Genomic DNA, 16,274 nt, shown 5'->3' with positions numbered 1-16,274 from the left:
ACACACACACACACACACACACACACACACACACACACACACACACACACACACACACACACACATGCACAGCTATCCATTTGGGGACATTCCATTGACTTCCATTACATTTCTACAGCCTAACCCTGACCACAGGTAGGTTAACCTCACAGGTACCTACCTGACCCTAAAACTAACCTAAACTCAATTCACACCTTGGTCCTAAACCCAACCCCCAACCCACCAATGGCATTTAAACCAAATGGGGACACGACTTTTGTCCCCAAATGCACAAGTTGTCCCCAAAAGTAGGTATTTTGTCATAAAAATGCCCCCAAATGTCACCAGAACCCCCCCACCCTCCCACACACACAACAGAATACAAATATCTACACAGCACAGGAAGAAACGTCCTATTCCTGCATTCTTAGAAACTCATACATCAAAACAGGGCTAAAAAAGACGGATTTTGCATATGTTCCCCATAAGTCTTTTTCAAACAAGCCATCCATTTTTTTTATAACAACCAGGTACAAATCTGTTGTTGTTTCAGTAATTTTACAAATACAATAAGAACAGTGAGATGTTAAGATGAAAATATGGAAACAAAGTCATTGTTGTTGGGCTCAGCCTGAATGGCCCTCCAACAGACATGTAAATGTTCTGGTCTTGAAAGGTAAGTGGTCCTGCCCACATCTGTGCGAGATGTAAAGTCGGTGATTGTAGAGATGGGGATTTTTTAATGTGTAATTACCATCAATTCTCTCTTCCACAGCACGACCTGAGATCTAATTTGTATCAGCTCACTCCTAAAACTCATCTGAAATAAAAGTCCTTAAGAAGGGAGGAAGATCAGATTAGATATCCTAATGACATAAAGAGAAAAAAAACCTCAGCTCTCATCTGTTTTATTGATGTTTTCTGCAGGAGACCCTGGAAAAGCCAGAGTTGGGTTGGGTGGGGCTCAAAGAGGATGAAAAAAAAAGACGTTTGATTAAAAATGATTTTTGAACTACAGCTGCATTTATGTTTCTTCAACATATTTAATTACATTGCTGCTTCTATGTAAAAATAAATTTTACAACAAGTTTAGTTTTCAATCTTAGTCATGGAAAATTAAAGGCTTAGTATTCCTTGAAGGCATGCATATCCAACACTGACTTTCATGCCAGAGTTTTAAACAAAAACCATGTTATGCTGAGAAGGAGCAGAGTTATGGCCTTTTTGTGTTAGCAAATGTTGATTGGCTGTGACGACTATAGGATTAAAGCCAGACAGTTGATTGTTTTTTCAAAATTTAATTATAATCTGTCAAGTGGTTTATTAGATATTTTGCTAAAAACCTAACAAACCCACAAACCCCGACGTGAGCAACAACATTTTTGCTTTTTGCCTTTGTCAGTGTGATATTAACTGTTTTTGTTCATTCAGCTCTACATCATTTAATGTAATGCAGCCTAATGTCCACTAGATGTGGCTGCTCCTGTTTGAGGAGAAAATACCTAAATTACTCCAAGTTTTTTTCAGAGTTGTGTGTTTTCTGTACTTCTACCGGTACACGGTGAACTTCAGATGCTTTTTGAGACAAAAGAGTTCTTCAACTTCATAAAAAAAATGCAGTTTTGTGTGAATATGGAATAAAATAAATGAACCTGGAGAGGAAAAATGCTGACTAGAAAGTATTTTACAGACTGAACATAATGAAAGCACTAATCTTGATGCGGTACTATGACTAATCATAAAAAAAACTAAATAGGAATGCAGAAATTGGAGCTGAATACGAACTAATATAAAAAAGTACAATAGCAATACACAAGACAAAATAACATTTAATGATGCAGGAAATATGATTTAGCTGCCCAGCATAGATAAAAACCTCCCCCTTTCCCCCTGTGGCAGGTAAAACAAACAGATTTCACATCCAAGGCTGCGATTTGTGCATCTTTTTCCTTTATGCCTCCAGCGGCATGTTTTTAGTCTCCAGTCTGCAGGGTAATGAATCATTTACACAGGGATTAAGATAATTCTGCGCTCTAACGACCAATTAACACGTTAGCTCGAGAGGCCTTTATCTCAAAACCAATATTTTCTCCTAAAAACCGCAAGGAGCTGCTTTCCTCAGAGGTGGTGTGTTTCTGTTTGTTTAGAGTTTAATCGGACTGACTGCAGCCACCTGAGTAATTAACACAAGATAAGCATGAGGCCCCTTTTAGTGACAGAGCTGAAAAAAAAAAGATTCATTAAATGTGTGCCTCTGATGGTCCCTCAGTGGAACGTTATACAGCGAAAGGAGGAGAGGGCCCTCATTGCTTTAAATTTGATTCCAGAAARATTGAATATTTGTAATTCTAATTACCTGCTGCCAAAGGTTAAAGATGATATTGTTTTTGTATTTGTGTGCTTGCTTGTGGTGTTAATAAAATACAGTGGGGTACGAAAGTTTGGCCAGCGTTGTTGATTTTCCTGATTTACCTTTATAAATCATTGTTTGGATAAAAAATTTCATAAAAATATATCATATAGTGGATGAACACRGTGATATTTGAGAAGTGAAATGAAGTTTATATGTTTTACAGAAAGTGTGCAATAATTGGTTAAATAAAATCAGGCAGGTGCATAAATTTGGGCACCATAAAAAAACCTTACCTCAATATTTAGTAGACCCTCTTTTCGCAGAAATAACAGCCTCTAAATGCTTCCCATCGCTTCTAATGAGAGTCTGGATTGTGGCTGAATGTATTTTAGACCATTCTTCTTAACAAAACATCTCTAGTTCATTCAGGTTTGATGGTTTCCAACCACAGACAGCTCTCCAAATTCTGGTGGCACGCTGGCTCACTTGGTAGAGCTGTTGCCTCTCAGCAAAAAGGTTGGCAAATCGAGTCCCAGCCAGGGACCATTCGGATAGAGTATGCACATATTCTCTGTGCATGCATGAGTTTTCTCTAGGTACTCTAGTTTCTTCTTACTCAGCCACTTTATACAGCCCTTCTTGTTTTTATTAAGCAGACAACTGCCTCATTGTGAGCAGGATCATCTTATTAAAGACGAGCAAATCTTATTTTGTTTTATTTGCAACAAAGCTATWAYGGACTACACCAAACTCGATGGAAAAGTACGATTGTACCAGAGCATCCATCAGTATGTAAGACAGAGAACAGTWAGTTAATGTTAGCTTGTTGCTGTTTGGTAGCTGTTTTCTGTTTTTAAACTGGTGCAACAAAACCTGTTACAGTCGCTGCAAATGATTAAAGTTACTCCCATCTGTGTGACCTAMGCCCCCCACCCGATCAGTGAACCAATCAATGATCAGCGGTAGCTAACATCAAATTGGGCTGAACAGCCTAGCCCGGGTCCCAGGAATCGTAGCAGAACTTGACCATTAGGGTTAATACAAACATGCTGAACTTGAGTTTGAAGCCAGGCCAGACCAGGCCAACATTGGCCAGGCCTTGCAGTGCAAAAAACCTAATGTGACCCTGTGATGGACTTTCAACCTGTCCAGGGTGTACCCTGCCCCTCATGCAATGACAATGTCGATCAGGGCAGAAATGAAAAGTGAAGGAACAAAACACAAAGCAAATTAAGCTCCATTTTTTATTTCTCTGAAAGACAAGCAGTGTCAAGACGTTTGGTCAACATGTTCAACAGCTGTCAGAGAGCAACAGTTTGTAACAGCCTTAACAGAAAACAACATCTCAATAACTAAACCCTCCGTTGTTTGAATACATAAAAAAGGACAACATGAAAAAGAATAATCCCACCGAAACTCTGCATCAGTGCTGCTGTGAATTTGGTGCTTTTACCACTGACAATTTGTTCTCTATATCTTTTGATCTGATGGTTCCAAGTGGCTTTTGTGCTGCAGTTTGTTTGTATTGCATGTTATTAACCTATGGGAACTCTGCTGTCAGAACGAAAAAGGAAATAAACTGTTCCAGTTAAAAAAAAAGGATGTAATCTTTGTTTGTAAAAATGAGATGAAAAGGTTCAATAACTTCAGTTGGGAAGTAATAACCACACTGTGTGCAGGGTTCAAATCAAAGCAACATTGTTTCACATAAAAAAGATTCTGGTTTGGCTTCCCTGACACTTACACAGGTTTCTTAATGGGATTGGAACTATATAAGCATGAAGAAAAAGGCATTGGACTCAGTACATTACACTGTGATTCTTAAATCCGTGCACTATAACAATCAACTACAAAGTTACTGGTGTTGCTATGGTGTACAGCCAGAGGAGTGAAGTAGCTTTTCCCACACCTCTGCAGGCACTCAGTGCTCATCATAGGGCTCCATAAATCCAACTGGAGCAAGCAGTTAGGCAGCGGTGAGTAGAGATGCACCTAATTTATGGATCTGAAGCACCGGACGCAGAAGGGGAAGCACAAGTACAATAAAATAAACTGTGACATACAGGCAGAGGTGTATGTTGTGGATATGAAAAATGAGAGGTGACAGGCTATGCGATGGACGAAACATGCCATCCTTTCAGTGCGGTGGAGACACTGAGAGGCAGGTTCTTCGAGATGAGGGGTGCAGTTTCAATCAAACTGTTAATTGGATGGGATTTACAGGAGATCACAGTGATAGACATACTACGAACGAAAGGATTTCAGCACTTGTTAAATTCTGTTAAAGCAAGAGTTCAGATCTTTTGAAGTAGAGGCATGTGGAAAGGTTGTGGAAAATTAATATTGTACCTGTTGTAGTTAGCTATTTGTATGGCCTCCTGTTGTAGATATATCAGCAACAGTCTGTAGGATTGCCCTACAGGCATGGATCAGATGTCAACACTCAATCCACTGATGTAGACAGGGACTGGAACTGACAACTGGCCCATCGCCCTGACAAGGAAAACTTTAAGTAGACTGGTTGGAGTCCTAATTGGGCACAACCTGCTCAACTGTCACAAAATGTTGATGGGACTCCATGACATTGGTCTGTGTGATGCCTGCGACCAGACCTTTTTGCACTACTTATGGTACATTTACACCAAACACGTTTTGAGCATCAGGAGCATCTGGTTTACATGCAAAGTCAATGGTGAATGCACATCTWTAGAAGCCGAGCAGCACATCTGGCGCATTTGGAGCAGCACGGTTTGAAGCAGTGCACACGTCATGAGCRTTTTCCGTGGGTGCGGCACGTCCAAAGCGTCCAACATGTGAGTTGGAAAATCTGAACTTTTGCTGCTCGACGCGTCACATCTGCCAGAGAGACTCTGCTCAGTGACGCACTGGTGACGAGCCGGAAATACCAGAAGCCCGGGAAATCGGATCACACAAACAATGGAGGAAAAACCAATAGTCCGATCATTTATGATCATTCCAGTGTCCATTATCATGATAAAAGTAAAAAGGACTTTACCTGGAGGACGATTAGTGAGGAAGTCGGCATGTTTGGTAAGTTATCGAAACTACGGTTAAGAAGGCTCCTCTCGAGTGCAAGAAGCGCGTCTACATTTACATCAAATGCGTCTGTCCTCACTGGACACCAGCRTCAAGATGTGTGCGTTTTGAGATTTTTGGAGGTTTGGTGTAAACATAGCATTAGACCACTGCCTGGCTGTAGGCAGTCAAAGAGAAAGAATTCTTAGGGATCCCTTTATGGATCCTGAGAATCTCAGAACACTGAATGTTTGTAACCTTGTATCCTTCATCTCAGGGACGCGAAGGTTTGAATAAAGCTCAGTGTCTTTTTGAGGAGAGCGATGGGCCCACTCACCAGGCTCATAAGTTCTTCACACATTCCTACCTACTAGTACCAAAACCAATTTGTCCTTATTCAGAGAGACTAGTTTTTAATTTTTAAATGATTTTAAAATAATTTTTAAACAATTAAAAAAACATTGTTTTGAGTTTCTACTAAGACATAATAGTTATGGGAATATATAGATTAATCTATCAAAGTGCCTCTTAGGCCCCCCGTGGCCCCTCCTTGGTGTCACCCTTGTCAGAACCGCTCTTCAAAAGATCTGAACTTACCCTTTAAGATTTCCTACTACTACAGATTTTTAGCAGCTCACTAAATTCCCAAGATGTTAATTCAGCTATGAGGGAAAAATAAGAGGTAGATTGTTCTGATTTTTTTCAGTCCATTGGATGTTTTTATGTATTTTAAGCCAGCAACCTACACAATGTCACCTGTTAAAGTTTCTCTGTATGGGGTGCACCTAACCATGAAGCCACATACTGAATATTTTTATCCTGGTTAAATAATAAAACTCAAACAAAAACAAAGAGCACTCAGGAAGGTTCTCAGTTTGATGAAACTAAACAGCTGTGAAGGTCACATCTTTCAAAACATGAGAGAAAACGGACAATCTTTCAGGAATTGTATTTATAATGAAATAAAAATGTCAAAGTGAAACATAAAGCATATAAAATATAGAAGGCAAACAGTGCCAGCTGTCTTTATGGGCTTTAGCAGAGGTCGGCCAGTGTCTCAATGGAATTTGTTTTAATTCTTACTCTGCTGCTCTCCACATGCCTGCGAGGTAATTGGCAATCTCTTTCCAACCACGCTTGATTTAGCACTGTTGTAAATGTTTTCAGTGTTTAAGAAGTCCGTATTGAGAGCAGATGAGAGCCTTCAAACTCTCATCAGCTCCTTGGTTACATTCAGCAAATGGATAGAAACTTCATTTACAAAACAGTTATGAAATTTAGGTYTTTTTTTCAATTGCTATTGGTGCAGATATTTAGCAAGTTATAAATGAAAGAAAAAATATAAGTGATTTACTATAAAGTCTATGAAGATTTGGTGATTAAGTCTGAATGCTTTTGTACAAATACTTGATGTTAAATAGTTTTTTTTCCCAGTACTTACAAAACAGCTTAAACTACTTCTGGAAAATCTGTTGAATATACTACTGTATATCTTYTCACCTTTTGTGGGTCAACAATGGTTATTGACATGACTGGGAAACATGGAGACAGATCAGGGAGTGTTTCTAAAAAAGACATACAGTACATAATAAACTGTTACTACCTTAAAACTATATTTATTTGACAATGTGCTTCCCTAAAACTGGATTTAAAACAAATAATTACAACCTGGAGTTAAACAGAGAGAGAAAAGAAAATCAGCTTAGAAAATACAAGCAGTGCTGCAGCTTTAAGAGCCAGCTCTGATTTTTGAATTAGGATTTTGTAGAAATTAAACAATATTTTACCTGTTGTAGATGAYATGTTGACTTAATTCCATTTGACTAAAATGAATTTAATTCTGACTGAAGTTACAAACTGAATTTAGATTGAGGCCAGTACCAGCTGCACCGAAATTGCTGCTGTTTGCACTCACAAATACAGCAACTATAGGATTCTATGTAAATATTGTAATGCAAAATTTAAAAGGGCAAAGTAAAGAAAAAAGCATTCACATGAGCTGCTGTGAAATATTTGAGATTAGAGCTGTTTTAAGGCAAAAGCAATTCACTTTGGTCTTGGCTTCACTTGACTTGCTAGTCTTTGCTATCGGAGTTTAACTATTTCTTCAAACGTAGGCCATTCAAATAGCTACCTATAACAGGTAAGATATTAGGTTTTCATTACCTCAATGCAGAACCTCACCTCAAAGGATCTGAACTTAAAGCTGTATAAAAACCCATTCTGACAGAGTGTAATAAACAGATTAAAGTGATTGATAACTTAGAAAAATAAAACACATGGTGGTACAAACAGGCAAATGACCTCTGATTCAGCCAGGTTATCATAAAGTAACTCGTTCAGCGCAGTCTGAACACAAATAGTGTCACGCCTCTGTAGCGTTAAAGTAAAAGTAGTTTCCTATCATTCAGTTTCTGAAGAAATCAAAAGAACTGCAAATATATCTTCAACAAATACAACTAAAGTGAAAGAATAGTAAGTTTCAAACGGATTGAAAATTTGGCTCGGTGAACATTTATTTTAAAGACCGTGTAAAGTAAAAATAAATGTGTGTTCTGAGGTTGTCACACCACAGAAATAGGTGTTAATAATCACCCAGCCAAGTTTGAACAATTAAAAATACTGCTAACCTTATAAAATTATGTGTTAAAAGTAATGAAAAAATACCAGTTGGCTGTGGTCTGGAATGCTGGGGGCGTGTCCTCTGGAGGAGCTTAAACCACGCCCACGACCCTGAACATTCCTGTAACTGAGGAAACAATGTTTGTTTTCTTTTCCATTGGAGCAACAGGGGGCGAGGTTATACTGAAGGCAGCTGCGTGACATCACGAGGCTGCCCTTTAAGACACGCCCAAAAAATCCTGAAACACAGATACTTTGTTACACAAATTGAATCATATCTCCACTATTCAAAAATCTACAGTTGAGAGATTTTGTACTCATTTACAACAATCCATTCATGACATTTGTAATGTTTGAAAAAGAAAATCTTATATTTTACTTTAAACGGTCTTTAAATTAATTTGACTTTTCTACCTGCAAACACGATTCAGAAAAAAACAGAACGGAGTGAGTCATTGTTTAAATTGAATGAGTCACTGAAATTCACCGCCTTTAAGAATCATTTACTATATTCTACCTTTGGTTTGGGTTGCGGCTAAAAAAAAATAAAAAAATACAGCAAGCAAATAATTTTGAAGTGGATATTCAGTGAAATGTTTGCACAAAAAATGGCACAATCAATAAAAAGCATAACATTTAAAGGAATTTAGGTAAACTGCTGCAATAACCCCCCCCCCCCACCCCCCCTGTTTTGCTGCAGGGACTTATTTATTTTGGTTATTTCTAATATATGCTGGGTTTCAATCACATTAAATCATTCCTGATCATGTGTGCTGCAGAAAATGGTCTCTTACAGTGAATAATGTGCCACAAACAGGTGCGGATATAAATGAGAGATCACAGAGGAGCCTGCTGATAAGATGATGAATAAGTGTGGAATACAAATGGAGAAGAGAGTAATGTCCTGACACTGACGGAAAAAAAACGAGAAAAAACTGGAGGTGTTTTTGGTAGGTGTTTGGGAGCGAAACATATTTTCAGTTATGGTCACCACTTCAAAAATCMCTCGTTTGACCAGCTGCCAACACCTCTCGACATACAGCACTGTCTTTCAGAGATACCAACAGTTAAAATATTTTTTAATAGAATATTGTTACTACAAAAGAAGTCTGTGTGTTTTTCAGAGTTTGTTGTCTTCTCAAGGCTGCGGTGCTTCCTTCAGCCACAACGCTCGTTGTTTTTGGCACTTTAAAAATAAAAGGATTATGAAGAACGACCTTGGATTACTCTGTTCCCCTTTGCAGCTCTTTTAGAGGCAATACAGGTTCAGATAAAAAAAGTTGTTTTTAAAGAACAGATTAACAATATTTAGTAATGATATTCAGAGGACAGAAATAATTTAAACAGGAAAAAAAAGAGAAAAAAAAGAAACAGCACAATGATAAATGACTGAAAATACTGCATAGTACAAATGCCCCATAGCTGCTAATGTCTGTCCTGCTTTGTAGGGTACAAAGGGCCAACAGGGACAGACCACGAGACAGGCTCATCAGTTTCTCCTCTGACCGAGGTATAAATTTACCCAAAGAGGTTCCTGAAACTGACTTCAGGCTGTTGCCTCGAGGACGAAATGAATCGTCCTGCCATTCAAGAACAAGCTCCGAATGGCTGAATAAAAATACCACAAAGTTTTTGATCCCTGGAAAAAAAAAGAGGTGGTTTGCTGGAAAAAGTCAATTGGATTTCCCAAGCGTTATTCAGGTTCACTGCTATTTGTGGTCTTATCCCACTCTATGCTCTCCTCACTGTGCGTGGGAGACGGAAGGGTCCCCGTGGCCCCCGAGGGACGCATCCTCAGTCCCTGGAAGCGTCTGCACTCGGGACAAATCCGAATGTGGCTGCACCCCCTCGCGACCAGGGCAGCCTCCTGTGCGAGTCTGTGGGAGAGGGGCTCGGGCAGACCCGTGCCCCCGCATAGTTTGCCGTTGCTGAGGCTGACGGCGGCGGCCCGCGCTCGACGCTCCTCCAGGGGCAAAGGTCGAGGGCGCAGCATGGACGCCGCMCGCCGACGCCTCACCTGCAGGCTGTCGCGGCACAACACAATCCCGTGGAGCTCCCGCAGCATCTCCTCACACACTGACTGCTGCATGCACACACAGGGAGGAAAGAGAAAATAGGGCAGAGGGGAATAAGAGAGGGAGAGAAATGGGCAGACAACTCACTGACTGACTGACTCGGTCAGGACAGACTGACGGACGTCACAGACACATAACACACAGTACATTTTATGGTTATCTTTATCAGCAGCGAAAAATAAGGAACAGTTAAATAACACATACAGTACATAATGAAAATACCTCAGCACATGCACACGTGAAGCACACACATTTCATCTTCATAAACAGTGATGATGTGCTTGCTGACTTTATACATTATTCACAACCAAATAATTGCAACCACAATTGATAAACTGCTCTTCAAATTTAAAATAAAGTATTATCCTTTAAAATATGTTGCACCAAAGCCTGAAATCAACTAAACAAAGCATGCAAGTTTGCTTTTTTGCATACAAAATGCATACGTTAAATATACAAGTATACAAAGGACAGAAAAATATCTTTTTGACTTCAAACTTGACATTTTTATTGGATTAAAATCAGTGTGAAGGCAAGACAGTTATTAAACATCTGAMAGAACTGTACTTATACACATTATTTTAATTGTCTTCAAATTATATCACTCCAAGCTTAAAACCTTTATGTTCATATCCATATCTTTGATTTATCAATCATTCAGTTTGACTAATTGGATCTGCTTTTATCTTGATACTAAGTACAGTTTGACACAATTATTTCTGCTCCAAATGTCTTTTTTTGCATTCATCTAGCTTGGAAAAACTGTTTTGTCACATTCTATTTTTAAGTATTGTTGCATTAAGTAAAACATGTTTTTAATTAAAAACAGCCTCTGCTTCTCACATCAGTTTTTTATTGCAAACCATTATTAATGCAAAGATCTGATATACAACTCCAACTAAATTATTCACATTTTCCAAGAAGCTTTACTGTTTTTTTAATTATTGTTTTTATTGCAGATGAGATCTACAATTCTAGGTTTCTTTAAAAAAAGATCAAGAATAAGGCCACCAGCATGAGCAAAATGTCATCAGCAGCACCGAGTAAATATGTGTTCACCACTAATTAAAGATAATTACATTCTTTCCTATGTTTTGTCTGCGTTGTGGATGCACATTTGGAATACATTTGCATCTAATCTGAGTGAGGTAAAAAGAAAAAAAGAGGTAAATGGTTAGTTTTGTGCTGGTTATGTGTGTGAATCATGCATCTATCATCAAGAATGTTGGGGAAGAAGGATTGCTCAACTTCCTGTCAGAGACGTGCATTGTGGTAAAACCTCACAGCTTCGCGCAGAGAAGGATGCCACAGAGGGGAGAAGGAAACAAAGCAGATGCAGGTTAAATAGTCCCCTCTCACCTCATTTCCTGGTGCTTGTTTTAGCATCCAAACAAACTCCAGCACAGCCATAAAGATGGCCACCAGCAGGCCACATACAAGCACCACAAAGATGCCACCGATGTTCTCCATACCGAGACCTGGGGAAACAGCGGGACGAGGACGGAGRCGTGAAGAAATAGACAGACAGACGCGTTGATCAAGAACAGCAACACTAAAAATGAAACCTTTAGCACGGTGGTCTTCCTCCTTTGGACACTTGCCACCATCCCACCATTTCCTTTTGAGAATTTCTAAACGATTGTCCTCCTGCAGTTTGAGGATGGCAAGGTCAAACTCATCCCTGTACACTGATCCTGAAAGGAAGAGATAGGCAAAGCTCTCAGCAATGGAAACTTATTAAACAAATTTGCAGTGTTATTTGCAAATCTCTCTTAAAAAAATAGGACAAAAACAACTTTTGTTCAAAGCTTCATCACCTGAAATTCATAATCATCTGTAGTTAAGAAAACATGTGAAGAACGTGTAAAACACAGCAAAGACTGTTTGACAAGCCTGGCTTTGTCAACAAGGTCATTGCTGCATGTGAAAGTCAACATTAAAGGATATGTCAAGGATTTAGCGACATGTTTTATAGGGTTTTTAGCAGTAAAGAAAATAACCAAACTAAATTAGTACAAGTTAAGTCCATTACTGGTTTATAAAGTTATTGCAAATGCATAACTGCTCATCAAAATATTAGTTCCTCTATTAGCAGATGATGAGCATAACTGTGCTCAGCACTGGTACCAACACACAACAACCCTACTGAGAACCTTCTATGTTTTTACACTAAAATAAAAATCCAAAAACAAKGTACGAAACCCAGAGAAACCCAAAGGCAAAACATAAAAACATCATAATAGTCTGTCTTAATTATACCAGAAGATAATTAGAAAATAATATGGAACATCTGTTCATTATCTGACTCATGAAAATGAGTCACATGGCAAAAACAACAAGCGAAAATACAGTTACAATAAAAACGTTAGAAAACTGAAATTTAGTATATTTATAATAGATACAAAAATCTGTAAAAACAAATGATAGTGTACACATTCATAAGGCTTCTTTTCTATATATTGATGCACAAATTAAATGCATATAGCACTAACTGTCCAGTATCCAGTGCAAAACAACATCACAAAAAAATTGGGTTTATATATTTTAGACATCAAAGGAATTCAGATAAATTTAGTTGTTTTCAGCAGTGTTTTTGGTCTTTTATATAGAGTGGAACAGCCTGAGATCAAAGTACAGATAAACTCGATGTTTAAAATGTCAGAGCAGCAAATGACGCCGAGAAACAGTTTAACTTTTAACTGAAACACTATTTCATAAMCTTGTTTTTCTCTCAGCACAASACAGAAAGAGCCACTTTGTTTRAKCCTTGCTGTAAATCTCTTTGGTTTCTCACTTTTTGCATCATTTTCCCCAATAATAGAAGCCAATAGTTTGGCTGTGCTGGGCCTTTACTTTTCAAATTAACCCTCCAAAGTGACATTTATGGTTCATTCTCCAGCTAATGCTCCTGTTCTCCTTCCCCAGCTTCCATGTGAATTATACAGTGCATTTAAGTAAAGCCATCAGCTTTGYCCTCTGTAGCTTTTATTTTACACTGAACCTCTTTTCCTCTTTACTCCACCAACAGTAAATAAAGTTTCCTGTAGGAGCAAYCTTTCTCCCTCTGGTCYCCTGACTGYTGGAGTTTTTCTYGCCTCCCTCCTCTCAGCCTCTGTGCTCTCCACTCACCCAGCGGCATGCCGATGCCGTAGCCCTTGGTGTCCAGCAGGCCTCCGATCTGAGTCAGGTTACAGTTCCTCTGCCGGTAGTACTCGTTCATGGTGCTCTCCARCAAGTAGGCRTAGTTCGAGTTGAGGACACGMGCGATCCCCTCCTCTGTGCTCTTCACGAACACGCTGGGCTGCTTGGAATGCATGAAGTTCCACATCCGCTGGTAGGTCTGGTACCGAGAGTTCTACATGGTGAGAGTTGAGTCACGATCAGGAGGAGCAGTAAGATGTAGAAGTCAGGCAGCAGAAGGTTTACTAGCTGCAGACATAAACTTCCTAHGTCTGCAKRTATGGAAATAAAGTTTTATTTGTTTTGCTTTTTCATTTTCTTCACTGATGGATTTTATTCAAACTGATTTGCTGGAATCAACGTCTCTGCTTTATGTGTATTTTGTTTTTTACAGAGCTGTTCCTGTTTGAGTACATATTTCAAACCATAAAATTCAAATAATACTGCCTCCTGTCTTACATTTTCTCTTAACCACATTTTATTGAGTTATTTTAGGTCCAGTGGATGTAAAAGCATGAAAGAGAACAGAGCTTTTATCTTATTTATCCTCTCAATACAATCCTCTACTTTCCCTTCCTCCAGTAACACTYTCTCTGTTTCTCCTCATCTTTTCTGTCTCTCACAGGTCAAATATTTRGAAGGTGAAAGAAGTTAGAGTGGGACATGGACGATGGACCATCTTCCTGAGGATAAAAACACTAATGGTTGTGAGAACAGTGAGCAGAAAACTAAACAAATAACTCACGACAAAGATCCCATCACTTGTGATCTTCTGAACAGAAGATATGACATGAAGCATGTAAGCTCTCACCATAAAGAAGGTCATTGTGGAGCCTCCGTGCATGGTGCCGTACTCTATCGCCGTCTGATCTGCCAGGTCGTCCACTGACTCAATCGGTACCTCCATCCTCTGAACTGTTAGGAAGGCAGCCAGGTTGGCGGTGTATGAAGAGATGATGATTAAAGTAAAGGCCCACCTGGGTATGAAGGAAGAGATAAAAAAACAAAACATGTATCCACCTACATATATGTAAAAGTGAAGTATGCTGTCTAATAAAATACTATCRTACAGAAGAATCAAAATAAGTGCACACCTGAGAGGAGGAGGTACAATAGGACTTTCAGAGGATGATGAGGTAGCTGGATGAATGGACAAATGGGAGGGTAGAAATGAAGACAGGTGAAAATGTTGGATTTTAGTTGTAATAGCAGGGACAAAACAAGRTGATATGATAACAAAACTGTTAATATTGTCCAGATTATTCAATGAAATAGCATAATCTTTCAGATATCAGGAGATTTGACAACAACACTTTCTATGGTGCTGCTGCTGTACTGATCTATAGATGGTGTTAATGTCTGGATTAACGCCTGAGATCCTGACTGAACTTCATCAGGAATTCTTCAAACATTTTGTCTTGCAAGATGMGAAATCTACATTCTTTCACATCTTGGAAGCTTTCTCAAAAATCTACCCATGGTCACGCAAAAAAAATTACATAAATAAAATAAATAAATAAAAGAAAGAAGTGGTCACGTTGTCCTTGTACTTTTAAACAATAATCTATATTCATTATACAACCTATAACAAAATACCATCACTGTTTCTTTTGGGCAACTAATGTTCTAGAAATCTGGACTATGAAACACGTAATTTAAACACTTTTGATTCGATTGATTTGAATGATTTGATGATGCCTGTGTTGTCATTGTACAGAGCACAACGAAATAATGCTCTACAAACAGGCMCAACATGGATCTGTGCCATGATGTGATGAAGTACACAGCAAATGGTGGCGTTCCAAACATGATGAGCACAACAGYGGTGACACCTCTGACGAAGACGAAAGTACCATGTTGAAGCATGTCAGGTATGTTTGAAGWGACGTAACATGATCAAAGGGTCTAAGAAAGCTTAATGAATATGATAAGATTCCTTAAAAAACATCCACTTTGAGAAGAGTGGAGATATTTTGGTGGAATAAGTTATCATAGACTGCTTGGGAAAGCAGCATTTGACTTTGAATAGTGAGGTCACTTTTCCCCTGCACATTGCAATTTGGATCTTTTAGAAAACCCGTGTGGTCATTATAAACAGCACTGAGTTATCAGCAATGTTGCTTTGTTTMGGCACAAAATCGATGTATTCATTTATGGTTTGAAAAAACACGGTTTGCCTTCAAACACAGATTTTTAAAACTATTAAAATTCTCCTCAAAGAATGACTGTTAGAAGWGAGAACAAACGCTTTTGACTATAATGAGACAGTTGCCGACATTTAAAGTGTCATTCTCAAAAGAACTTTAAGAACAAACAATAGATGAAATGCATTTCTTGGCAGAATGGTACACACACAACAAAGACAGAACAGAACTCATGAATGTAAGTGTTGTTGTTTTGTAAGCTGAAACCTCTTGTCAGTACTAACCACACTCCACTGACACAGCGTGTAGACAGAGCTCTGGGAGCAATGGTGGATCCTTGCTGCATGAACCCTCCAACAGGGAACCAGAAACTGTTGCCAAGAGAGTACTGATTGATCAGCAAGTTGCAGCGTCCCTTTAGACAGGGGTGGGGGTTGTACCACTCGTAAGGTGTCAGTCTGAGAAGAAGAAGACAATGGAGGTTATATAAACAGAGAGCGTCGAGAGAAATGGAGCCACCGTGAGTGAAAACTCAAGATAGAAACTGAGACAGAAAGAGGAATGAATAACAAAGAGCGAAGTGACTCTAATAGTGACGTGAGCCCAAAGTCACCTTGGTTCTCCAGAGAGAGAAATAAACCTTCTTTTCACTCCTCAAGTGCAGCCGACTTTAACCGTGGAGACATCTGATGTCTGTTCTGTGTGTTCAAATGCTGCTGCAGAAACTAACATGATGTAGAGGATATAGAGACATCCATCTATCTCCAGTGTCTCATATGTTCTTAAACTAAGAGAAAAGTTACTTCTGATCCAGTTACAATGTAAAAAACAACACTTCAAACATATGGTATCAATCTATGTTTCAACCAAATTTGATCTTAGTGG

General features: G+C 38.9%; 1 protein-coding gene across 1 annotated transcript; it reads right to left on the bottom strand.

The window, feature by feature from the left end:
• Window positions 1–8,693: 8,693 nt before the first annotated feature.
• grik4 (glutamate receptor, ionotropic, kainate 4) lies at window positions 8,694–15,847 on the bottom strand (the record flags this gene model as incomplete). The annotated part of the gene is given in 6 exon segments (XM_014005283.1): window positions 8,694–10,073; window positions 11,425–11,543; window positions 11,631–11,759; window positions 13,195–13,420; window positions 14,057–14,222; window positions 15,674–15,847. Coding segments are annotated over 6 exon segments (1,204 nt in total), but the record flags the coding sequence as incomplete, so codon positions are not given.
• Window positions 15,848–16,274: the final 427 nt, after the last annotated feature.

The sequence above is a fragment of the Austrofundulus limnaeus genome, unplaced genomic scaffold (genome assembly GCF_001266775.1).
Source record: "Austrofundulus limnaeus strain Quisiro unplaced genomic scaffold, Austrofundulus_limnaeus-1.0 Scaffold29, whole genome shotgun sequence".
NCBI classification, from domain to species: Eukaryota; Metazoa; Chordata; class Actinopteri; order Cyprinodontiformes; family Rivulidae; genus Austrofundulus; species Austrofundulus limnaeus.
Note: the sequence above shows the minus strand (reverse complement) of the source record. Positions and strands in the feature narration are given on the sequence as shown.